Genomic DNA, 26,622 nt, shown 5'->3' with positions numbered 1-26,622 from the left:
CCACTCTGCTCGGGCGGCTTTTTCTTGGGCCGCCCTCGAGCTGGGAGACGTTAATAGTATGGTCGCCCTTGATTCGGGCGACGGTAAGAAAGCAGCCAAAGTTAAGCGCCGTTCTTCCCACGCGGCTCCTTCTTGGAGTTTCGCGCCGGATGCCATTTTGGATGCGCAGCACGTTTCTCTCCCGCTCTTGCGAGCGCCGGTTGAGGGTGCGTCTAGGGCCGTGGTCCAAGCTGCAGAAGTGCACAGTTCGGGGGGGTTCTCCCCTGAGTTCATTTTGCTGCTGCATCAGGCTTTTCTTATGCAAAACGCTGCCCCTGCCCCCCTGTCTGGTAAAGGGGTTGAGGCCTTCGGGAGCAAACGCCCTCGGGTGGATTTCCAGATAGAGGACTCGGTCTCCTCTGATGTAGATGAGGGCAGCGTATCTGAGTTCTCCCAACGGTCCTTTGGGGATTCCTTGGAGGAGACGGATTCCCGCTCGGATGGAGCGGATGACCCCTCTGCAGTGCGGATTTTTCGCTCAGAGGATTTACCCAACCTGTTAGTGCAGGCCATGAGCATTTTGAAGATTTCCTCTCCGGAGGACGTCTCTCCCTCAGCCTCTGCTGGCTCTGCCATTATGCTGGGGACGAAGCGCCCGCCTAGAACCTTCCACGTGCATGAAGCCATGCGCACCTTGATTTCGGCTCAATGGGATTTCCTAGAAGCGAGCCTTAAAGTGGCTAGGGCGATGTCCCGCCTCTATCCTCTCCCTGAAGGTGAGCAGGAGGCCTTTCTTTGGCCTACCGTGGATTCTTTAATTACTGCGGTGACTAAGAAAATGGCGTTGCCGGTGGAAGGTGGCACGGCCCTAAAGAACGCCCAAGAAAGAAGATTGGAGGCGGCTTTAAGGTCGTCCTTCGAGGCGGCTGCTTTGTTTGCAGGCCTCAGTTTGCGGCTCCTATGTGGCCAGAGCATGCCTGACGACTGTGCAGCGGGCTTCTCCCTCGGATCATTCCTTGAGGGCTGATTGGCCGGCCCTGGAATCGGGCTTGGCCTACTTGGCAGACTTGCTGTATGATGTCTTAAGAGCCTCGGCAAAAGGTATGGCTCAGACAGTCTCTGCAAGGCGCTGGCTTTGGCTGAAGCATTGGTCTGCTGACCACGCCTCTAAGTCTCGCCTGGCTAAGTTGCCTTTTAAAGGCAAGCTGCTCTTTGGGGTCGAGCTGGACAAGATTGTGACCGATCTCGGCACTTCTAAAGACAAGAGGTTACCAGAGGTCAGGGCTCGGGCCAGTGGTCCCCGCCCCGGTCCCTCCAAAGGATGGTTTCAGGAAGCCCGTCGGTATCGTCTGGGCAAGTCGAGCTCCTCTGCCTCCTCTTTCTTCAAAAGGAACTTCTCCCCCAAGCAGCATTCCTTTCGCAGAGACCGCCGTCCCGGAGGTGCGTCCTCTGGTCCTCCCCCAGGGTCTCGTACCCAATGACGGGGCCCTGGTCCATGGCTCAGAGCAGATTGGAGGAAGCCTATCCTCGTTTCTGAGCGAGTGGACCAGGGTAACTTCAGACGCTTGGGTGCTGGAAGTCATCAGAGACGGCTACAAGCTAGAGTTCTGCCGACCCTTAAGAGACGGGTTTGTACTCTCTCCCTGCAAGTCTCCGGTCAAAGCTGACCGGACAGCAGACTTTGGACAATCTAATCCGCCTGGGTGCGGTCGTTCCGGTGCCAGAAGATCAGCTTGGCAAGGGACGCTACTCCATTTACTTTGGTACCAAAGAAAGGAGGTTCTGTGCGGCCTATCCTCGACCTCAAAGGGGTCAGTCGGGCCTTGAAAGTTCGATACTTCCGAATGGAGACTCTCCGCTCTGTTATAGCGGCAGTGAAAGCAGGGGAGTTCCTGGCATCCTTGGACATCAAGGAAGCTTACTTGCATATTCCCATCAAAGCTTTCTGCGTTTTGCAGTCCTGGGCCGACACTTCCAGTTCAGAGCCCTCCTGTTCGGGTTGGCTACTGCTCCGCAGACCTTCTCCAAAGTAATGGTGGTCATCGCGGCCTTCCTACGAAAGGAAGGAGTATAAGTCCATCCTTATCTGGACGACTGGTTGATCCGAGCTCCCTCTTATGCAGAGTGTGGCAGAGCTGTTGACCGGGTGATTGCTCTTTTGAGCTCCCTGGGGTGGATCATCAACTGGGAGAAAAGCCAGCTGCGCCCAACTCAGTCCCTGGAGTATCTGGGAGTTTGTTTCGACACCCAAGTGGGCAGAGTGTTCCTGCCGGACAATCGGATTGTCAAGCTTCAGGCTCAGGTGGACCAGTTCCTAGTAGCCTCTCCTCTTCGGGCTTGGGACTATGTGCAGCTGTTGGGCTCTGACGGCCACGATGGAAGTAGTGCCCTGGGCCAGGGCCCATATGAGACCTCTACAGCTCTCTCTGCTGCAGCGATGGACTCCAGTGTCGGAGGATTACGCTGTGCGCCTTCTCTTGGATCCAGCGGTGCGCAAGGCGCTGAGCTGGTGGCTGAGGACAGACAAGCTGTCCGCAGGAATGCCTCTTTTGACCCCGGAATGGGTTGTCGTCACGATGGACGCCTCTTTGACGGGCTGGGGAGCCCACTGCTTGGGAAGGACAGCACAGGGGCTCTGGTCTCCTGCAGAGGCAAAGTGGTCTATCAACCTCCTGGAACTCAGAGCCATTCGGTTGGCACTTTTGGAGTTTCTCCCGGTGCTGGCGGTGAAGCCAGTACGGGTCCTGTCAAACAATGCCACGGCTGTGGCCTATGTCAATCGCCAGGGACCAGAGCGCCCCTCTAGCCAAGGAGGCCATGAAGCTATGCCAGTGGGCAGAAGCGAACGTGGAACAGCTGTCGGCGGCCCACATTGCGGGAGTCATGAATGTCAAGGCGGACTTTCTCAGTTGCCATACCTTGGATCCCGGAGAGTGGCAGCTATCGGCTCAGGCGTTCTTGGACATCATGAAGCACTGGGGCCAGCCGAGCTTCGATCTGATGGCGTCATCGGCCAATTGCCAAGTGCCGCGCCTTTTCAGCAGAGGACGGGACCCTCGCTCTCTGGGAGTAGATGCTCTTCTCCAACGGTGGCCGACACAGGAGCTTCTCTGTGTTCCCGCCCTGACCCATGTTGGGCAGGGTGCTAGACCGGGTGGCAAAGCATCTGGGTTGGATAATCCTGGTGGTTCCGGACTGGCCCAGATGTCCCTGGTATGCGGACTTGATCAGGCTCTCGGTGGACGGCCCTCTGCGGCTGCCAGCGGTGCGGGGCCTGTTGCACCAGGGTCCCGTGGTGATGGAGGATCCCTCCCCCTTTGGTCTTACGGCCTGGCTATTGAGCGGCAGCATCTGAGGAAGAAGGGCTTCTCAGACAAAGTCATCGCCACTATGCTGAGAGCGAGGAAGCGCTCTACTGCTACTGCTTACGCCAGGGTTTGGCGTACCTTTGCATCGTGGTGTGAGGCAGGCTCTCTTTCTCCCTTCACTGCTCCAATTTCTTCAGTGTTGGCGTTCCTGCAAGTAGGTCTGGAGAAAGGCCTGTCGCTCAGTTCCCTTAAAGTCCAGGTAGCGGCTCTGGCTTGCTTCAGGGGTCGCCTGAAGGGTGCTTCCCTGGCCTCGCAGCCAGATGTGGTGCGCTTTCTCAAGGGAGTTAATCACCTACGCCCTCCTCTGCACTCGGTGGTGCCTGCGTGGAATCTCAATCTAGTGCTAAGAGCCTTGCAGAAGCCGCCTTTTGAACCCTTGTCAAGGGCATCTCTGAAAGACCTGACGTTGAAAGCAGTCTTTTGGTGGCTATCACTTCAGCCAGACGAGTTTCCGAGCTCCAGGCGCTATCATGTCGGGAACCCTTCCTGCAGTTCACTGAGGCAGGGGTGTCTATTCGCACGGTGCCTTCCTTCCTGCCCAAGATTGTTTCTCGTTTCCATGTGAATCAGCAGCTCTGCCTACCCTCCTTTCGTAGGGAGGACTACCCAGAGGAGTACTCTGCTCTCAAATATCTAGCTGTGAGACGAGTCATCATCAGATACTTGGAAGTGACCAATGATTTCCGGAAGTCGGATCATCTGTTTGTGCTGTTCGCAGGTCCTCGTAAGGGTCTGCAGGTATCCAAGCCTACAGTGGCACGATGGGTCAAGGAAGCCATTGCAGCGACTTATGAGGCCGCGGGGAAGCTGCCGCCTATCCAGCTGAAGGCTCACTCCACTAGGGCACAGGCGGCCTCAATGGCAGAGGCCGGGTCCGTCTCCTTGGAAGAGATTTGTAAGGCGGCAACTTGGGCATCGGCTCATACCGTCTCTCGTCATTACCGCTTGACTGTGGCTGCTCGGGCGGAGGCCCGGTTTGGAGCTTCAGTGTTGCGGTCAAGGATTTCTGTCCTGCCCTGGGTGAGTACTGCTTCGGTACATCCCACCAGTCTATGGATTGATCAGCATGATGATATGGAAGGTAAAATTATGTATCATACCTGATAATTTTCTTTCCATTAATCATAGCTGATCAATCCATAGCCCCTCCCAGATATCTGTACTGTTTATATTCTGGTTGCATTTCAGGTTCAAGTTTAGTCTTCAGTTCCTGTTCAGGAGGATCTTCGATTGAATTCTTTTGGAGTTGAGACGATTTTGTGTTACAGTGAGCTGCTGCATTCCTCTCCCCTCCGTTTTAGGGGCTGGATTGAAACCTAAATTCTGCCAGCGCTCCCTCCCGCTTCGTGCGGCAGTAGGGTAGCATTATATCCCTCCCGCTTTGGCGGTGTTAGGGTCAGCCAGCTCCTCCTGCGGTTGCGGTCGCAGGATAAGCCAGATCCCCCTGCATCGGCGGGTGTGGTGTCCCTCCCCCCCGCTCCGCGGGGATGAGCTGGACGGTTTCCCCTCCCCCACTTGTGTGGGGATGAGCTGGGTTGATTCTCCTCCCCTGTTTCGGCGGTGGTGAGCTGGGCAAAGTGTCCCTTTGTGGGTGTAATTCTCTAAGTGCTGAGTCCTGCGGATGGAGCTTTGATATCGACATACTGAGGAGTTTCCGGCAGCACATGACCACATATAGGGAGGCAAAAGGATTGCTCTCTATCTCCACCTGCTGGTAGATGGACATAACCCACCAGTCTATGGATTGATCAGCTATGATTAAGGGAAAGAAAATTATCAGATATGATACATAATTTTACCTTCCTTTCCTATTTCTTACATTTTTGTTAAATGTGAACTGCCTGGGTTTGTTTACAGAGTATACAGAATTAATAAATGATAAACAATAGATTTTGCAGCTTCTGATAGCCCTTCTTTTCTGTCTCCCAGATTTATGTGTGCCCAGCTACCTAATCCAGTCCTGGAGAGCATCAGCATCATTGATACCCCAGGGATCCTCTCTGGTGAGAAGCAGCGGATCAGCAGAGGTATGCCATGTATTATGTGTGACCCAGGTTGGAAGTTCTTTGGCAGATGGGTAGCTGAAAATTCAGCACAGTACCGATATTCTTTCTTTAGAAAATTTCTTCATGCAGTCATGTTTGGTGTATGGGGAGCACTTCTGGAACATAAGTTCTGTTCCACTTTTCCAGTTAAGAACAATGCTGTATCTGAATTCAAGAAAGCAAGGGACAAGACAGGATTTCTAAGGAAGAGGAATGGATACAGTATGAATGGCACACCAGATATGCCATTTGGTCTTATCTGCCATCATTTTCTGTTTCTGTGTAAGTGAATGTGGTGGTAAGAAATGAAGGAATTTGCCAGAGGTCACAGAACATGAAGACTTCCATTTGTCTGGTTTTGTTCTCATCTGGCAAACATGGTTCTCTGTTGACAGGTGGGGGTGGAGGAAAGGATGCAGCCATACGAATGAGTGATGTCATTCTGACAGCTCCAGTCTGCTGTCTCCTATAACCCAGGAATACCATTTGAGGCTTCAGTGGGCATAGGTACTTGATATACCTCAGCTCTCCTCTAGACCTTTTTTCAACTGCTCCATCCAACAGCAGCTCTTGCTTCTGCTGCTGCTCCTCATCGTGTATAAAAGCACGAAGCAATCTTAAGAAAATAAAGGAAAGGAATAGCATGGCTTGCAGAGGGCCTCCCCCCCCCCCCCCCCCCTTTGGATCACCAAGTCGGGTCCCTCTGTCAGTAGCAAGAGCTTTGGCTTCACCTCCCAATGGGCATGAAACAATACTTGCAGGAAATAGTCTCTAGGGCAGTCTCATTTGCCAACAGACTGGGGGGGGGGGGGGGGGAGTGACACTATTTGTTTTTGGAGCTCCACACTTGCTGCCGCAACCTGTGCTGGAAACCTTGGCAACTTCACACTGGAAACAGATGGGAGAAAGTAAAGCAAGCCTCTCCTACCTCAGTAGCCTTCTGTCATCGCAGCAACCCACAAATCAACAGACTGTGGGGTACCTAAACAGACCAAAAAAGGCACGACAGAAAGCTTTTAAAGGTACAGAACCCTGGGGTAAAGGCAGGCATAAATCCAGTCCCCTTAATGGGAAACTGCAGGTGGCGGAGGAACAAATTCCCCTAAAGGGGTATTGCATCTTGTATGGGAACTGGTTTATCAAGCTCAGATAAAAGCAGTTTATATATACCTTCCACAACTAAAATAGCTCAGAACAGTTTACAACCAACATGCTAAACAACTTAATCAAAAATTCCTTGGCGTCAGCAGCAGGTGAATCCAAAGACTTGCGGGTTGTGACCAGTACCAGTAGGTGGAGATAGTGCTGAACTGCTACACTGTCTTATAGAATAGGATGCTCCTTGGTCAGTCAGTATTCTCTGTCTCCTGACCAAAGGTTTTTTTGGTTTTTTTTTAAAAGACTATGAAAGCGCTCTCACTCCCAGCCCACTGCTATTTCCAGGATAAACAAAACATCAGTACCATTTTACAGTCCCTCAGTACTCCTAAAGTGGTTCTGGGCCTTCCAAACCATCATATTCTACTCAAGATCTGGCAAACCGTGCTCGCTACCCAGCCAATTTGCAGATGTCTGGATCTTAAATATAAGGTTCACCCCATTCTGGGTCACACATGGGGAAGCCACTACTTGCTCTGGGATTGGTAGCATGGAATGTTACTACTATTTGGGTTTCTGCCAGGTGCTTGTAACCTGGATTGGCCACTGTTGGAAACAAGATATTGGCCTGAAAGAACCATTGGTCTGATCCAGTATGGCTGTTATGTTCAGCAGAGAACAGAATAAGACTCTTCAGAGGCACGGGAATCCATCACCACAGACAAATGGGGTCTGAGAACTAATTAGCCAGGGATACTGAATAAACCTGACCAAGTGCCTTTCCCCAAGACTTCCCCACAAGCATTCCCTTCCATGTCAGTCCTGGTTTCAGAGTTAGAATCTCTCATAAGCGCAAACACAATGGAGCTGGTATCCCAGACTCAACTGAACTTGCAGTTCTAGTCTTGATTCTTCCTCATTGCAAAGAAGTCAGGATGATTTTGACCCATATTGGATCTCCAGAGCTCAGTAAGTTGTTTGCAAAGAAATGTTCATGGTGAACTCAGCCACCATCACCCTACAACTTGACATCAGTGATTGACTAGCCTCTTTGGATCTCGGATGCTTATATACACATACCTATCTATCCACATTATTAGCAATTCCTTTGGTTCACGTTTCTAAACTATTAATACAAAGTCCTCCACTTAGGACTCTCCTGCACACCCTGAGTATTCACTAAGTGTTCAACAGTGGCATCCGCTCATCTACACAAGAGGATGCTTTTTTTCCTCTGGCTGACAGGTTGATATCAGGACAGCCAGCACTAGACATGTGCAACACTCCAGGCCATCTCCACACTTCAAAAGCTCAGGTTTCTCATAGGACTCCAAATCCACCCTGAGGCCTTGCCAAATGATCCACTACTTTGGCACCATGTTGGGGACACAATGTCAATCTATATCTTCCCGAAGACAGGAAGCAACCATTGGATTGGAATGTCCCATCTGCAGAATCGGAAAGAAGTAGGGAGATTGTGGACGCCTGTCGAAGTGCCTTGCTCAGATAAATGGTGCCTGAACCCACGAGGGAAGGGTCGCTGGATTTAGTGCTCACAAATGGAGGAAGCGTTTCCAATATCCGGGTGGGTGCCCACCTATGTAATAGTGATTATCACACGATAAGATTTGTTTAAGAAGGCTTATTCCCCAGGTTCAACCTAATTTAAATAAATCTCTTACTATTAATAAGATCAAAGGACACTAATTACTTATCTCAGGCTTATTGCTGTTTATTTCCTATATTCTCAATTTATATAATTTGTTCTTCTTGCACTGTAGCCTCACTACAAATTTATGTAAGCCACTTTGAGCCTGCTATCAGTGGGAATATGTGGGATATAAATGTAACAAATATAAGGGCAAATGCGGAGAGCGGGCGCACAAAACTCAAAAGTACTGGATTTCAGACGTACTGATTTTGATAAAATGGGGGAATACCTGAAGATGGAGCTGTTGGCGTGGGCAGGCATAGGAGAGTGGAAAACCCAGGGGTCAAAGCTAAAGGCTGCTATAAATATGGCTACTGATCTTTATGCGAGGAAAGAAAACAAAAACAGGAGAAACAGGAAGCCTATGTAGTTCTCCAAACAGCTGAAAAAATAAGAGCAAAAGAGGCTTTGTTCAAGAAATACCACACTCCTCTATTCAAGAAATACAAAAGAACGCAACAAGAGGATCACGGAAAAGATTATCGGATTAAACTCAAGGAAGCAAAGAGAGAAATACGGATAGCGAAAGTGCAAGTGGAACAAAAAATGGCTAAAGATGTAAAGAGAGGTGACGAGGCCTTTTTTAGATATATTGGAGAAAGGAGAAAAGATAGAAATGGAATTGCAAGACTGAAAGATAATGAGCTTTCAATGTGGAGAGTGAGGAGGATAAAGCAAATGCGCTAAATAATTGCTTCTGTTCGGTGTTTACGGAGAAAATCCTACTGAAGGACTGCGGTTGGCTGCCAAGAGAATATATGGGAATGGAATGTGTACTGCGCCATTTACAGAAGAAAGAGTTTATAAAACAGCTGGAGAATCTGAAGGTGGACAAAGCTATAGGATACATCTCAGGATACTCTTTAGAGATGGGAGAGGTTCTGCGGGATTGGAAATGAGGATGTGGTCCCTCTTCACAAAAGTGGAGACAGGGAAGAAGTGGGAAACTACAGACTGCAAGTCTCCCGTCAGTGGTAGGAATAATAATGGAGTCGCCGCTGAAAGAAAGGATAGTTAACTTTCTAGAAACCAATGAGTTACAGGACCTGAGGCAACATGGCTTTACCAAAGGAAAATCCTGGTAAACTAATCTTACTGATTCTTTTGACTGGGTGACCAAAGAACTGGATGAAGGATGTGTGCTAGATGTAATCTACTTGGATTTCAGCAAAGCCTTTTATATGGTCCCCCACAGAAGATGTGAATAAACTGAAAGGGCTGATCTTGGGACTGAAAGTGGTGAATTGGATAGGTAACTGGTTGGCAAACAGGTGGCAGAGGGTGGTGGTAATTGGAATCCGCCCAGAGGAAAGGAAGGTGAGCAGTGGAGTTCCTCAGGGGTCAGTGCTGGGGCCTATTCTGTTTAATATATTTGTGGGAGCTATTGCTGAAGGGTTGGAAGGAAAGGTTTGCCTTTTTTGCGGATGACAAGAAGATACCCAATTGAGTGGATACCCTGAGGGAGTAGAAACGATGAGAAGGGATCTCCAAAAGTTAGAAGAATGGTTGAAGGTCTGGCAGTTAAAATTTAATTTCTTGTAAAACTCTGGGGTATCAATTCCGGTTTCTCTAATTATAGCACTCAAAAGTTACAGAAACCTATTTCACTTGTGTGTTTATATATATGTGATAGTGTTAAGAAACTGGGTGCATATCATTGAGCTGATAAATAGCACCTTAGCCCACCATCATAGCACTAATGTTCTCCTGCCTACCTACTAGTTACTATTGTTCATCAGAGTCCTGTCTGTTTTTCTGTGACATTAAAGTTATATCATATTATAATCTCTGAAAAGTCAACTTATCTGTAGGAGCATCTCACCAAAGTACTCTTTATGGTGCCAGTTGGTGGGTTATAGTTCTCAAGCACCCACTCACTGGCACCACAAGGAGTAATTTGGCGAGATGCTCCTATAGATAAGTTGAATTTTCAGAGATTTTAATATGATATAACAAACTTCAGTGTCACAGAGAAACGGACAGGACTCTGATCAACATAATAGAGAGAGGGAAAATGGGACTTGATATATACCGCCTTTCTGAGATTTTTGCAACTACATTCAAAGCGGTTTACATATATTCAGATACTTACTTTGTACCAGGGGCAATGGAAGGTTAAGTGACTTGCCCAGAGTCACAAGGAGCTGCAGTGGGAATCAAACTTAGTTCCCCAGGATCAGAGTCCACTGCAGTAACCACTAGGTTACTCCTAGGTAGGAAGGAGCACAATAGTGCTATGATGGGCTAAGGTGCTATTTAAAGAGCTATTTATCAGATCAATGATAGTGCTCAGAAACTGGGTGAGTATCACATATATATAAAAACACATATTGAGTAAGTGAAATAGGTTTCTGTAATTTTTTGAGTTAAAATTTAATGCCAAGAAGTGCAGAGTGATGCACTTGGGGTGCAGAAACCCAAAAGAGAGATACTGGATAGGAGAGGAGAGATTAGTAAGATTGACTCAGGAGAGAGACCTTGGGGTGTTGGTGTCGGAAGATATGAAGGTGAAGAAACAATATGACAAGGGAATGGCCTTGAACTATCATATAAAAATATATAAACTCCTACATAGAAATAGCGTCAAATATATGTTTAATTTATAGGGGAAAAGCCTCAATCCCGGCGCGAGCTCCTTGTGTTGTGAAACAACGTAAGGGAGCACCGCCCGATCATCACTGGCTGAAAAACCCCTATTCAAGTAACCCACTTCTATTTTCCAATTTTTAAAGAAGTCTCAAATTAATGGTTACTTAGCTCACTGCTGAAAAAAATCCTAAGCAGTTAACCGGAACACAGTCATCTGAACCCAATCCACGGCCCGACTCAGCCCAAGTTTCGCCTTCTTCCTCAGGCTCCGCGGGTCAATCAACTGTATTTCAATCGGCTTATCGCTTTCTTCAATGCCGGGATTGAGGCTTTTCCCCTATAAATTAAACATATATTTGACGCTATTTCTATGTAGGAGTTTATATATTTTTATATGATAGTTGATTGATTTGACTGCCTATAGCTCCAATATTGATTATTAGTAAGGGAATGGCCTTGGCCAGAAGGATGCTAGGCTGCATAGAGAGGGGACAACCAGCAGAAGAAAGGAGGTGTTGATGCCCCTCTAGGTCGTTGGTGAGGCCTCACTTGGAGTATTCTGTTCAGTTTTGGAGACGTATCTTGCGAAAGATGTAAAAAGACTGGAAGCGGTGCAAAGAAAAGCTACAAAAATGGTATTGGATTTGCATTGCAAACTGTACGAGGAGAGACTTGCAGACCTGAACATGTATACCTTGGAGGAAAGGAGAAACAAGGGTGACATGATACAGACGTTCAAATATTTGAACCTTTTCCGGAGATGGGAAGGTGGTAGAACTAGAGGACATAAATTGAGGTTGAAGGGTGGGGGGCAGACTCAGGAGTAATATCAGGAAGTATTTTTTCATGGAAAGTGTGGTAGATATGTAGACTGCCCTCCTGCGGGAGACGGTGGAGATGAAAACGGTAATGGAATTCAAACGTGTGGGATAAACACAAAGGAATCCTGTTTAGAAGGAATGGATCTATAGAATCTTAACGGAGGTAATTGGGAAGCAAAACCGGTGCTGAGCAGACTTCTTTGGTCCACGATCGTAGCTGAATAGATATAGAAAGTTCAAGAACAGTGCTGGCAGACTTTTACGATCTGTGCCCTGAGAAAGGCAAGGAAAAATCAAACTTGAGTATTCATATAAAGTATCGCATACCATGTAAAATGAGTTTATCTTGTTGGGCATACTGGATGGACCGTACAGGTCTTTATCTGCCGTCATTTACTATCCATCTCATTTTCCAAAGAGAAGGGCGCCCATCTTTCGACACAAATCGGGAGATGGGCATCCTTCTCTCAAGGTCGGCCAAATCAGCATAATCGAAAGCTGACTTGGCCGTTCCTCAACTGCTTTTCATAGCAGGGACAACCAAAGTTCAAGGGGGCGTGTTGGCAGTGTACCAAAGGCGGGACGTGGGCGTGGTTAAGATATGCCTACAACTAGTGGGAAAATGTGGGGTATAAATGTATTAAATATGGGCGTCCTCGGCCAATAATGGAAAAAAGTGCATCCCTGACGAGCATTTGGCCGACTTGGTCCCTTTTTGTTCACGACCAAGCCTCGAAAAGGTGGCCAAACTGACCAGATGACCACCGGAGGGAATCGGGGATCACCTCCCCTTACTTCCCCAGTGGTCACCAACCCCCTCCCACCCAAAAAAAACAAATTAAAAAAACATTTTTTTTTTCCAGTCTCTATGCCAGCCTCAAATGTCATACCCAGCTCCATCACAGCAGTATGCAGGTCCCTGGAGCAGTTTTTAGTGGGTACTGCAGTGCACTTCAGGCAGGCGGACCCAGGCCCATCCCTCCGCCACCTGTTACACTTGTGGTGGTAAATAGGAGGCCCTCCAAAACCCACCCGAAACCCACTGTACCCACATCTAGGTGCCCCCTGTTACCCTTTAAGGGCTATGGTAGTGTTGTACAGTACAGTTGTGGGTAGTGGGTTTTGGGAGGGGGTTTGGGGGGCTCAGCACCCAAGGTAAGGGAGCTATGCACCTGGAAGCAATTTGTGAAGTCCACTGCAGTGCCCCCTAGGGTGCCCAGTTGGTGTCCTGGCATGTGAGAGGGGACCAGTGCACTAGAAATGCTGGCTCCTCCCACGACCAAATGGCTTGGATTTGGCCGTTTTTGAGATGGCCGTCCTCGGTTTCCATTATTGGCAAAAACCGAGGCCAGCCATCTCTAAGGCCGGCGATCTCAACATTTAGGTTGACCATCACTTAGGTCGACCTAAGTGTTGAGATTTGGCCGTCTCCGACCGTATTATTGAAACGAAAGATGGATGCCCATGTTGTTTCGATAATATGGGTTTCCCCGCCCCTTCGCCGGGCTGTCCTTACAGATGGGCGCCCTTAGAGATGGGCGTCCCCGTTCGATTATGCCTCTCCACGTTAACTATGTATAAACAAGGTGCTCATGTTTACATGGTATCACCTTTCCAACTACTCAGAACATTGTGCAAGTCCCTGGGCATGTGGCTTCAGTTGTTCACATTGTTCCCTTCCTAACACTACACATGGCATCTACTCCAGTGGCACCTCAAGCTTCACTGGGATAAGCATTTATGTGTCCATATATACTCCTCTTGCAAAAAGTCCGTAAACTGGTGATGAGGCAGTGTACTTCTCCTGCAGCTGCCTGCCAGCAGCTTCCCTGCACCATCAGCTTGACACAATTGTTCAATGGGATGGGGAGCTCATGTTTTGAACATGTGCATTCAAGGCATGTGGACAAATCAAGAGCTTTCCTTATCAACCAGTTGGTGCATTGGGTAGTATGCTTGTCCCTGCAGACCTTCCAAAACTGGCTGTGCAGTGAAACCATTGTCATACTGACAACCAAGTTGCTGTGTTCTACATCAACAAACAAGGTGGCTGAGTCTTCACCTCTGCTGTAAAACCACCAAGATCTGGAACTGGACACTTTTTTCCAAGCCAAGTATCTTCCTTGAAAATAAAATTCGTTTGCAGATACACTTTAGCAGGTGGTCACTTGATGATTCAATTCACTGACAATATTCAGTGTGAGGGTCCTCAGATGTGAGCCTTTTTTGTCATCCCCCACAGTGCAGAAAGCAACACTCCCCGTAACTGTTGCACAGACTAGCACGTGATGCTTTTTGCTGTCTCTTGGGCCCGTTTCCACACATCTCCAAAGTACTGCAGAAAGCTTGCTTGTACAAAACTACACTGATCTCATTACACCACACTGGCACAGGTAAGTCTGGTTACCAGACTTTTTGCAATGACCTCAGTTTTATCAATTCCACTGGCGTAGCTTCCATCCCTTCTTGACTTAGCAAGGGTCGCCACCTACATCCCGTTCTTGTTGATGGCCTGGCAACTGAATGGCAAGTTTTGACCAACCTTGATTCCCAGAGACAATCCAGCACACTATCCTGGCTTCTGGGAATTCATCCACTAAGAGATCATATCAATTCAAATAGAAGAGATTTCAAAAGGGGGTGTGACCATATCCACCGCATGTCCCCTCCCAGGTATTTGCTGTCTAATTTGGATCTTCGGATCCCTTCACTCTGTCTACATCTTTCTGCTGTTAAGTACATAAGTATTGCCATACTGGGAAAGACCAAAGGTCCATCGAGCCCAGCATCCTGTTTCCAACAGTGGCCAATCCAGGTCACAAATACCCGGCAAGATCCCAAAAATGTACAAAACATTTTATACTGCTTATCCCAGAAATAGTGGATTTTCCCCAAGTCCATTTAATAATGGTCTATGGACTTTTCCTTTAGGAAGCCGGCCAAACCTTTTTTTAAACTCCGCTAAGCTAACCACCTTTACCATGTTCTCTGGCAACGAATTCCAGTACACGTTGAGTGAAGAAAAATTTTCTCAGATTCGTTTAATTTATTACGTTGTAGCTTCATCGCATGCCCCCTAGTCCTAGTATTTTTGGAAAGCGTGAACAGACGCTTCACATCTACCCTTTCAACTCCACTCATTATTTTATAGACCTCTATCATATCTCCCCTTAGCCGCCTTTTCTCCAAGCTGAAGAGCCCTAGCCGCTTTAGCCTTTCCTCATACGGAAGTCGTCCCATCCTCTATCATTTTCGTCGCCCTTCTCTGCACCTTTTCTAATTCCACTATATATTTTTTGAGATGCGGTGACCAGAATTGAACACAATATTCGAGGTGCGGTCGCATTATAACATCCTCATTTTTGTTTTCCATTCCTTCCTAATAATACCCAACATTCTATTTGCTTGCTTAGCCGCAGCAGCACACTGAGCAGAAGGTTTCAACGTATCAATGACGACACCTAGATCCCTTTCTTGGTCTATGACTCCTAACGTGGAACCTTGCATGAAGTAGCTATAATTCAGGTTCCTCTTCCCACATGCATCACTTTGCACTTGCTCACATTAACCGTCATCTGCCATTTAGACGCCCAGTCTCGTAAGGTCCTCTTGTAATTTTTCACAATCCTCCGGCGATTTAATGACTTTGAATAACTTTGTGTCATCAGCAAATTTAATTACCTCACAGCAAATTTAATTACCTCACTAGTTAACTCCCATCTCTAGGTCATTTATAAATATCAGTCATTTGGGTGGAAAACCCATCTCTCCATCCCTGGGTCTCATTTCAGGAGAGGTCTACTGAATGAGGCTTTCTATCTGCCACATCCTCAATGGGATTTCCATATTATCCTCAGTGGACTCTCCAAACCCCTTTCAACCCCTGGGAGATGCATAATTCAAACACCTTATTTGGAAAACTACATTCTTGTTGTCATAACATTGGCACGTAATCATTGAGTTTCAAGTGCAGTCAGGATGACATCACCAATTTGGGTAGCTGCATCTCTACCCCCCCCCCCCCTCCCCCACGGTCAATAGGGATGAGAACAAAAATAGACAAGTGGAAATCAAGTTCTGTGACTTCTGGCAAATCATTTCTGTGTGATGAGCACATCTATGTACACAAATGCAGAAACACTTCCCTGCCCACAAGTGGCAGCTATATCGTATACTGAAGAAAGGAGGAGGGGAGCTGGGTACACCCTTTAGGTAGGTGTAGTGTGGGAATACTTATTGTTGTCCAGAGAAGCCTCTTCAAAGATGTTTTCCTGGGCTATGAGGGGAGTGGGTGATATCCTGATGGGTTCCTGTGTCTATTCTTGTGGCTGCATTCCCCTGTTGTCCACAGAGGCCCTGTTAAGATAAAAATCTTTCTCAAGATATCCACCCTTCTATGCCATACAGAAAGGTACCACTTTCCCTTCCTATGTGCTGGTTAGTGCTCTGACCCTTAAGTTGTTTCCTAAATTAGCTCCCTTAAGGTTTTTTTTTTTTTTTTGCTCTGTACTCTTTAATTTTATTACCTTCAATAATAAGATAACGTGAAAGCTGATTAAGCAGGGGAGCTGTAGTGTAGAGCAGAGGGGTTATATACAGGAAGATTTTTAAAGTATGATAAGATAGAGTAGAGGAGATAAAATATTTAATCTTGTGGTGGTCTGGGGTCCTAGCTCAAAATGACAATAGGGAGATTAAAAGTGTTTATTTTATTAGATCTGCCTCACCCGTTTGGGCAGCGGAAGCCACGCGCTCTCTGTACTACCCTGGACAGAATTATCTGTCCTCTCTAGGTACTTAATTACCCCAACCTTGTATCTGCTCATGACAGGCTTACACTGTCAGGCAGTAGCAACCTCCCCAATTAGAAAGGAGCCCAGTATTCAATAGAGTAATATAGTTTACTAGTAAAAAAAAAAAAAAAGCCCCGTTTCTGATGCAAATGAAACGGGGTCTAGCAAGGGTTTCTTCAGAGTGTGCATGTGGGAGTGTGTGTGTCCCTGCCCTCTGCTCTGTCCCTTCCCCCCTCCCAGTCGAGTCCTTCAGTGTTAAGTTTCCTGCTGTGCTGTGTTTGTGTTACAGAGAGAGTGAGGGTGTCTGCCCTCTCTCCCCTCCCCCCTTCACTGTTACAGAGAGAGCGATTTCGTGCTGTGCTGTGTTTTCCTTCACTGTTTGTGTTACAGAGAGAGCGAGGGCGGGGCAGACACTCATGGGGAAACCAGATATCTCTGCCACTTCACACTTCCAGCTGGAGGCTTCATTTAGAACGTTGGTGGTGCCTTTTATATATAGAGATTAGCATTCTCATCTCACCCAAAGATGGTACAGGCAAGCAGGTATTCATATGATGGTACAGCAGTTCACGACATGTCTCTCTCTACAGCCTTCTGAAGACTTCTGCATCTAATACCCCTCAGACTGCTCCTTATATACCATTTTGGCCCTATTCATTTCAATGGACCCAGCTTTGTCACCAGGGCTGTTGGCCCTTATCAGTTGATCAAAATGACTTCATCATATTCTCAAGCTCTAAGTATAAACAAGATAAGTTCAGAGCACATCTTGTGAGATGACTTCACAGGTCATTCTGCTCTCTTCAGTTCCCCCCTCCCTTCTACTTGCAGCTAACCCTCTACTATCTTTTATTTTAATCAAAATACCTTGGCTCATGACTTCTTGCAGGTGCCAGTCTCAGGATTGTGGACAAGAGCAAATGCTCCCTCCCTTGCCAGCTCTCAATTAACCTCATTTCAGCATTTGCTGCAGTGAAATGTAACTGTGTCAAAGGTGATATCTGATTCTTTAAGGGCCTAGCTCTTAACCTGAGCCATTGGCCTGCATTTCACTGAGAGCAAGGGCTACTATATTTCTTCAAAAGGTAGTAAAGCTGTGCTCACTACATATCTCCAGACATGGCTTTAGTCCACTGCTAATGTGTCCCAGACACATGTTTATGGACTCAACTGAACTGCAAGAAGCACTGTTTGGAGATAAGACCGATTTTCATTTCTAAAGGATTTAGTACAGGGATGTGAAAGTTTTTGCCCCCTCTTGATTTTTTCTGTTGCATTTTTCACACTGAATGGTTTTTGTTGTTAAAATGTAATAATATCAAAGGGGATCCTAAGTAAACAAGTTTTAAAAATATTATCCAATACTCGTATCCCCCATGTGAGAGAAAGTAATTGCTGCCTCCCCCTCCCCCCCCCACTTAGTTATTAACTGGTTGACCAAATTTTAGTTCAGTTCATAGAACACAGCTAGGCTTGATTTTAGCTATCTGTGTACAATCTAAATCTCACTATATATTGAACCTTAAGAATGCTATAGCATAATCAAAGGAAATTCCAGAAGAGATGAGAAGTTTGTTGAAATCCAGTCTGGAAAGGATTACAAAAACATTTCTAAAGCTCTAGGACTCCATTGAACCACAATGAGAGTCAATATCTCCAAATGGAGAAGACTTCTGGTGAATCTTCCCAGGAGTGGGCAGCCTGCCAAAATTTACTCCAAAGACGCAGCAACAACTCATCCAGGAAGTTGCAAAACATGCCAGAAAAACGCTCAAAAAAAAGTGCAGGACTCTAGTCTTAGCTAAGGTTAATGTTTGACTCCACAGTAATAAAAGAATAAGGTAAAAATGGGATTCATGGGAGAGTAACAAGGCAGAAACCACTGAAGACTGGTGACATTCCTCGTCTCACATTTGCAAAAACACTCCAGGATAATCCCCAAGTTTTTTGGGAATAATGTTCTATGGAAAGATGTCAAAAGTGGAATTCTGGGGATGCTTTGCTGTCTCAGGACCTGGAAATTGTGCCATTATTGAAGGAATAGTAGGCTGGTGCTCTGGGTGCTTGAGCACCCTCATCGTTGAGTAAACTGTGTTCAGGGAGAGGTAATTTTATATTGGGTATATCTCCCTGTGGTCTCCATAGTTTCACGGAATCTTTTCCAAGGTGGTTATGGTGGTCATGGCATTCCTTTTTTATAGAGAAGGTATCGAACAGGTCGTAAGAGTTACTTCCAGGGTAATTTAAGATGCCAGGGGTCTTGGGCTGGTTGGTAAATTTTATGTAAAGAGCATAATTGTTCCTTGTTCTTGGACTATCTGGGAGCCTTATTTGACAACCAGAGCACAGTTTTCTTGATGCATGAGAGATCTGAAATTGCACACTCGAATCCAGTTTCCATATCATCAAGCTGATCAATCCATAGACTGGTGGGTTGTGTCCATCTACCAGCAGGTGGAGATAGAGAGCAAACTTTTGCCTCCCTATATGTGGTCATGTGCTGCCGGAAACTCCCCAGTATGTTCTCTATCTCAGCAGGTGGTGGTCACACACAGCAGCAGCTCTGGCTAGGCCTCCAAGCCTAATTTTTAGGTTTTGTTGAGGCCTGGGGTTGAGGGCTCTTTTGAGCAAGTGCAAACCTGGTGGTGCCAGGTCCCTCCTTTTCTCCCCCCTCCCGCTGGCTCCGTTTAAAAAAAAAAAAAAAAAAAAAAATTTTAAACGTCTTTAAAGGCGTTTAATTCGACGTTTCTTTAAACGTTCATTGCAGCTACTCACTGGGACACCAGTTCGTTACAGCTCGGAGCGGCAAGCAGGTAATTTTACCTTTTTATAGCGGGCAGGGGGTTCCCCGATTCTTCTCCTCGTGGCAATGGCGTCGGAGGGCGAGGGCGCAAAGGGTCGCTCCCCGGATCGCTGGAGCGCTTCTAGAGGGGATGCGGGGGTTTTACAACCTGATTCGCCCTTGATGGGTGATAGTTTAGTGACCGATGAATGTCCCGGTCGTTCCTCCGGCGTGGCGGTTTTTTCCCGCCATAAACACCCATCCCCCGCTTCTCGCCTCCGCCATCTTGGCCGGCCACGCGGCTCGGACGGCTTCTTCGTGGGCCGCCCTTGAGGTTGGAGACATTAATGCCATGAACGCCCTTAATTTGGGCGACGGCACAAAAGCGGCTAAAGTTAAGCGCCGTTCTTCCCGCGCGGCTCCTTCACGGAGTTTCGCGCCGGACGCCATTTTGGATGCGCAGCATGTCTCCCCCGCTATTGCGAGCGCCGGTTGAGAGTGCGTCTAGGGCTGTTGCCCAGGCTGCGGAAGTGCACAGTCTGGGGGGTTTCTCCCCCGAGTTTGTTTTGCTGCTGCATCAGGCTTTCCTCATGCAAAACGCTGCCCCTGCTCCCTCTTCTGATAAAGAGGTTGAGGTTCCCAGAGGTAAACGCCCTCGGGTTGATTTCCAGGCCTTGGAGGACTTTTGTCTCCTCCGATGTAGATGAGGGCAGCGTGTCTGAGGTCTCCCAACGATCCTTTGCGGATTCCTTGGAGGAGATAGATCCCCGCTCGGATGGAGCGGATGACCCCTCTGCAGCGTGGCTTTTTAGCCCAGAGGATTTGCCCAACCTGTTGTTACAGGCCATGGACACTTTGAAGATTTCCTCTCCGGAGGACGTCTCTCCCTCAGCCCCTGTTGGCTCTGCCATTATGCTGGGGACGAAGCGCCCGCCTAGAACCTTCCACGTGCATGATGCCATGCACACCTTAATTGCGGCTCAATGGGATGTCCCGGAAACGAGCCTTAAAGTGGCTAGGGCTATGTCCCGCCTCTATCCTTTGGCTGTGAGTGAACGTGAGGCCTATCTGTGGCCTACCGTGGATTCTTTAATCACTGCGGTGACTAAGAAAACGGCGTTGCCGGTGGAAGGTGGCACGGCCCTAAAGGACGCCCAAGATAGAAGATTGGAGGCGGCCTTAAGGTCGTCCTTTGAGGCAGCTGCTTTAAGTTTGCAGGCCTCAGTTTGCGGCTCCTATGTGGCCAGGGCGTGCCGGACTATGGTGCAGCGGGCTTCCCCCTTGGATCATTCCTTGAGGGCTGATTGGCCGGCCCTGGAATCGGGCTTAGCCTATTTGGCAGACTTGCTGTATGATGTCTGGAGAGCCTCAGCTAAAGGCATGGCTCAGACAGTCTCTGCGCGGCGGTGGCTTTGGCTGAAACATTGGTCTGCTGACCACGCCTCTAAATCCCGCCTGGCTAGATTGCCTTTTAAAGGCAAGCTGCTCTTTGGGGTCGAGCTGGACAAAATCGTGACCGATCTCGGCACGTCTAAGGGCAAGAAATTACCAGAGGTCAGGGCTCGGGTTAGTACTCGTCCCGGTACCTCCAGAGGACGGTTGCAGGAAGCCTGTCGGTACCGCCCGGGCAAGTCGGGTTCCTCTGCCCCCTCTTCCTTCAAGAGGAATTTCTCCCCCAAGCAGCATTCCTTTCGCAGAGACCGCCGTCCCGGAGGTGCTCCCTCCGGTCCTCCCCCAGGGTCTCGTACCCAATGACGGGGCCTTGGTCCACGCCCCAGTGCAGATTGGAGGACGGCTGTCCTCGTTTCTGGGCGAGTGGACCACTATAACTTCAGACGCGTGGGTGCTGGAAGTCATCAGAGACGGCTACAAGCTAGAGTTCTGCCAACCCTTAAGAGACGGGTTTGTACTCTCTCCCTGCAAGTCTCCGGTCAAGCTGTGGTAGTGCAGCAGACCTTGGACAACCTGATCCGCCTGGGTGCGGTCGTTCCGGTGCCAAAAAATCAGATTGGCAAGGGACGTTCCTCCATTTACTTTGTGGTTCCAAAGAAAGGAGGTTCTGTCCGGCCTATCCTCGACCTCAAAGGGGTCAATCGGGCCTGGAAAGTGAGGCACTTTCGCATGGAGACTCTCCGCTCTGTTATAGCGGCAGTGAAGGCAGGAGAGTTCTTGGCTTCCTTGGACATCAAGGAAGCGTACCTGCATATTCCCATCTGGCCTCCTCTCCAACGCTTTCTGCGTTTTACAGTCCTGAGACGACACTTCCAGTTCAGAGCCCTCCCTTTCGGGTTGGCTACTGCTCCGCGGACCTTTTCCAAAGTAATGGGGGTCATAGCGGCCTTCCTGCTAAAGGAAGGAGTACAAGTCCATCCTTATCTGGACGACTGGTTGATCCGAGCCCCCTCTTATGCAGAGTGCGGCAAAGCTATGGACCGGGTAGTTGCTCTTTTGAGCTCCCTGGGATGGATCATCAACTGGAAGAAGAGCCAGCTGCGCCCGACTCAGTCCCTGGAGTATCTGGGAGTTCGATTCGACACCCAAGTGGGCAGAGTGTTCCTGCCAGACAATCGGATTGTCAAGCTTCAGGCTCAGGTGGACTAGTTCCTAGTAGCCTCTCCTATTCGGGCTTGGGACTACGTGCAGCTGTTGGGCTCTATGACGGCCACGATGGAAGTAGTGCCCTGGGCCAGGGCTCATATGAGACCACTACAGCTATCTCTGCTGCTGCGCTGGACTCCGATGTCGGAGGATTATGCTGTGCGCCTTCCCGTGGACCCAGCAGTGCGCAAGGCGCTGAGCTGGTGGACGCAGACAGACAAGTTGTCTGCAGGATTGCCTCTGGTGACCCCAGAGTGGATTGTCGTCACGACAGACGCCTCTTTGATGGGCTGGGGAGCCCACTGCTTGGGAAGGACAGCGCAGGGGCTCTAGTCTCCTGCAGAGGCAAGTGGTCTATTAACCTCCTGGAACTCAGAGCCATTCGGTTGGTGTTATTGGAGTTCATCCCGGTACTGGTGTTGAAGCCTGTACGGGTCCTGTCGGACAATGCCACGGCTGTGGCCTATATCAACCGCCAGGGAGGTACCAAGAGCGCCCCTCTAGCCAAGGAGGCTATGAGTCTTTGCCAGTGGGTGGAAGTGAACCTGGAGCAGCTTTCAGCGGCCCACATTGCCGGAGTCATGAATGTCAAGGCGGACTTTCTCAGTCGCCATACCTTGGAGCCCGGAGAGTGGCAACTATCTGCTCAGGCGTTCTTGGACATCACGAAGCGCTGGGGCCAGCCGAGCCTAGATCTGATGGCGTCATCGGCCAATTGCCAAGTGCCGCGCTTTTTCAGCAGAGGACGGGACCCTCGATCCCTGGGAGTAGATGCTCTTCTCCAACAGTGGCCGACACAAGAGCTCCTCTATGTGTTCCCGCCCTGGCCCATGTTGGGCAGGGTGCTAGACCGGGTGGCAAAGCATCCCGGCAGGGTAATCCTGGTGGGTCCGGATTGGCCCAGACGTCCCTGGTATGCGGACTTGTTCAGGCTCTCAGTCGACGATCCTCTGCGGCTGTCAGTGGAGCAGGGCCTGTTACTTCAGGGTCCCGTGGTGATGGAGGATCCCTCTCCCTTTGGTCTTACGGCCTGGCTATTGAGCGGCAGCGTCTGAGGAAGAAGGGCTTCTCAGACAAGGTCATCGCCACTATGCTGAGAGCGAGGAAGCGCTCTACTTCTACTGCTTACGCCAGGGTTTGGCGTATCTTTGCAGCATGGTGTGAAGCAGGCTCACTTTCTCCCTTCACTGCTCCAATTTCTTCAGTGTTGGCGTTCCTGCAAGAAGGTCTGGAGAAAGGCCTGTCGCTCAGTTCCCTTAAAGTCCAGGTAGCGGCTCTGGCTTGCTTCAGGGGCCGCCTGAAGGGTGCTTCCCTGGCTTCGCAGCCAGATGTGGTGCGCTTTCTCAAGGGAGTTAATCACCTGCGCCCTCCTCTGCACTCAGTGGTGCCTGCGTGGAATCTCAACCTGGTGCTAAGAGCATTGCAGAAGCCGCCTTTGGAACCCTTGTCGAGGGCATCTCTGAAAGACCTGACGTTGAAAGCAGTCTTTTTGGTGGCTATCACTTCAGCCAGAAGAGTTTCCGAGCTCCAGGCGCTCTCATGTCGAGAGCCTTTTCTGCAGTTCACTGAGGCAGGAGTGACTATTCGCACAGTGCCTTCCTTCCTGCCCAAGATTGGTTCTCGCTTCCATGTGAATCAGCAGCTCTGTCTCCCTTCCTTTCGTAGGGAGGACTACCCAGAGGAGTACTCCGCTCTTGAATATCTGGATGTGAGACGAGTCATCATCAGATACTTGGAAGTGACCAATGATTTCCGGAAATCGGATCATCTGTTTGTCCTGTTTGCAGGTCCTCGTAAGGGTCTGCAGGCTGCTAAGCCTACAGTGGCAAGATGGGTCAAGGAAGCCATTGCAGCGGCTTATGTGGCCGCGGGGAAGGTGCCGCCTATCCAGCTGAAGGCTCACTCCACGAGAGCTCAGGCGGCCTCGATGGCAGAGGCCGGATCTGTCTCCTTGGAAGAGATATGCAAGGTGGCAACGTGGGCTTCGGCTCATACATTCTCCAAGCATTACCGTTTGACTGTGGCTGCACGGGCGGAGGCCCGGTTTGGAGCTTCAGTGTTGAGGTCAGGGATTTCTATGTCCCGCCCTGGGTGAGTACTGCTTCGGTACATCCCACCAGTCTATGGATTGATCAGCTTGATGATATGGAAGGTAAAATTATGTATAATCATACCTGATAATTTTCTTTCCATTAATCATAGCTGATCAATCCATAGCCCCTCCCAGATATCTGTACTGTTTATATTCTGGTTGAATTTTAGGTTCAAGTTTAGCCTTCAGTTACTTCAGGAGGACTTCGTGTTCAAGTTCTTCTTTCACTTGGATTCTTCAAGAGTTGAGACGAGTTTGTGTTACAGTGAGCTGCTGCATTCCTCTCCCCTCCGTTTTACGGGGCTGGATTGAGACATAAATTCTGCCGGCACTCCCTCCCGCTTCGTGCGGCTGTAGGGCAGCTTTGTACCCCTCCCGCTTCGGCGGTGTTAGGGTCAGTCAGCTCCTCCCGCGGTTGCAGGATAAGCCAGATCCCCCCGCATCGGCGGGTGTGGTGTCCCTCCCCCGCTCCGCGGGGATGAGCTGGACGGATTCCCCTCCCCCACTTGTGTGGGGATGAGCTGGGTTAATTCCCCTCCCCCGTTCGGCGGTGGTGAGCTGGGCAGAGTGTCCCTTCGTGGGTGTAATTCTCTAAGTGCTGAGTCCTGCGGATGGAGCTTTGATATCGACATACTGAGGAGTTTCCGGCAGCACATGACCACATATAGGGAGGCAAAAGTTTGCTCTCTATCTCCACCTGCTGGTAGATGGACACAACCCACCAGTCTATGGATTGATCAGCTATGATTAATGGAAAGAAAATTATCAGGTATGATTATACATAATTTTACCTTTCAGTTCCAGAAGGCTTCACAGGTAACATTTGGGGATAGTGACTGCAATGCTGGAGCTCATACCCTGGTCAAGATTGCGCATGGGGTCCTTAAAGCTTTATCCTGTTTTTCTCTCCTCTCTCCCCCCCCCCCCCCCCCCCCCCCCAGTCTTGAATAGTTTAACCCAGTGAGACATCGCTGAATCTCCCAAAAAGGATGGACTTAAGAGTCTCATGGCTGAATTGTAGTTACTTTAGATGTGAGCTAGGCAAGTAGCAGTGGAGTATTGGTCCAGTGTAAGGCACCATGACCCATAGAAGGGCTGCAGACCAGAGCCATCAGACTTGCACTACTGTGTTTCTGCCCTCAGCAGGGCAAGCTTTAGACACAATGGAGCCCAGGACAGAAACAGGGAGGGGGTCCTAAATCATAGTAACATAGTAGATGACTGCATATAAGGACCTGAACAGTCCATCCAGTCTGCCCAACAAGACAAACGTGTAGCATAAGGTATGATGTGATACTACATATGTATCTTGAATTTGTCCTTGCCATTTTCAGGGCACAGACCGTAGAAGTCTGCCTGGCACTGGCCTTGTTCTTCAATTACTGACATTGTCATCGAATCCCCACTCCAACCCATCCAAATCTGTCCAGCCATGATCAGGGCACAGACTGTAGAAGTCTACTTGGCACTGGGCTTGTTCTCCAGCTACTGAAGAGCTTTCTGAGTGCCTTTCAGCATTTTTTGGTGCCTGTTTTTGGCGTGCCCTTGTTCGGGTCCCCCCTTTTCTGTCTTCCTATATTGTTTTGTTTTTTCTTTTTTAAATTAGTAGAAGAATTTCATTGAGAAATCAGACACACATATACAATAACAAAAACCAATAGGATAACAGGAACTAACTACAGTGTCCAATCACTCCAACAAACTGAACTAGAATGTTGATTCTTCTGTCTTTTTTTGAAATAAGGTCATAGATAATGAAAAACAAAAGCCTGTACTACAGACATTAAAGAAATAATCCCCTTCCCAAACCTCCCATCCTCCAACCCCTGTTGATGAGGACATTGCAAGATCAACTGACAATCATCAAAGTAGTACCTTATTCCCCCCCCCCCCCCCCCAAAGGACTCTTTAATATATTTTTCCCCTTCCCTCTCCCCCATTCCCCCCTGCCCATCAAGACATTGTAGAGTCCAGACTCCAGTTACACGGTAGAAGCCTGTAAAAATGGTGCCCAAATATCTTCCCACCTTTCTTGAGTTTGTCTGTTAATCGCAATACGTTCCATATCACAGACATACCATAGTTTGGAGATCCACCTCAGCAATGGATCGGCTTGACGGCGAGTGGCTTGACGGGCATAGCGGACCAAACTAGCCTGGCTATGAGTGAGCCCTCGCGGCTTTCTGCCAGATAGAAACACAGCAGGGTGCCATTGAACATCACATCTCAGCCAGCCTTGCCAATGGGCCTGAACCGCCTTCCAGTAATCCCTTGCCTTGTGACAAGTCCACCAAAGATGACCCATGGTACCCTTCTCTCGACAGCCACGCCAACAATAAGGCAAAGCCTCTGGAAACATGTGATGCAATCTAACTGGGTAAGATAGCAACGATAAAACACCTTAATCGCATTTTCCTTAATAGATACAGCAATAGATGACTTCAATAAGGTGTTTTCCATAGTAAGCCAGTCATCAGGATATATAACTACCTGTTCCCAGTTAGCCCTATGAAGGTGATACGGGGGGACTGATTCTATCAAATGTAGATAGGTAACAAAGCTTTTAGTACTCCTTGAATCTTCACACAAGTCCTCCAAATAGGAGTCATCTCTTAGTATGCAAGATAGAATAGTAGGGCTAGCCAGAAAGTGCTTCAATTGAACATAAGCATACTGATCACAGGGTAAGAGCTGATAACACGTCTGCTAAAGATTCAGAAGATATACAGTCCTCATCTTCAAAAAG

At 48.6% G+C, this 26,622-nt stretch overlaps 1 protein-coding gene across 1 annotated transcript in view; it reads left to right on the top strand.

The window, feature by feature from the left end:
• EHD1 (EH domain containing 1) overlaps window positions 1–26,622 on the top strand; it is a 109,267-nt gene that overhangs the window by 12,164 nt on the left and 70,481 nt on the right. The window contains 1 exon segment of the mRNA XM_030217940.1: window positions 5,277–5,374. Within this exon segment, the coding sequence (XP_030073800.1) occupies window positions 5,277–5,374 (98 nt within the window).

This window comes from Microcaecilia unicolor, chromosome 11 (assembly GCF_901765095.1).
Source record: "Microcaecilia unicolor chromosome 11, aMicUni1.1, whole genome shotgun sequence".
Taxonomy (NCBI): domain Eukaryota; kingdom Metazoa; phylum Chordata; class Amphibia; order Gymnophiona; family Siphonopidae; genus Microcaecilia; species Microcaecilia unicolor.
This window is presented reverse-complemented; position numbering and strand designations above follow the sequence as displayed.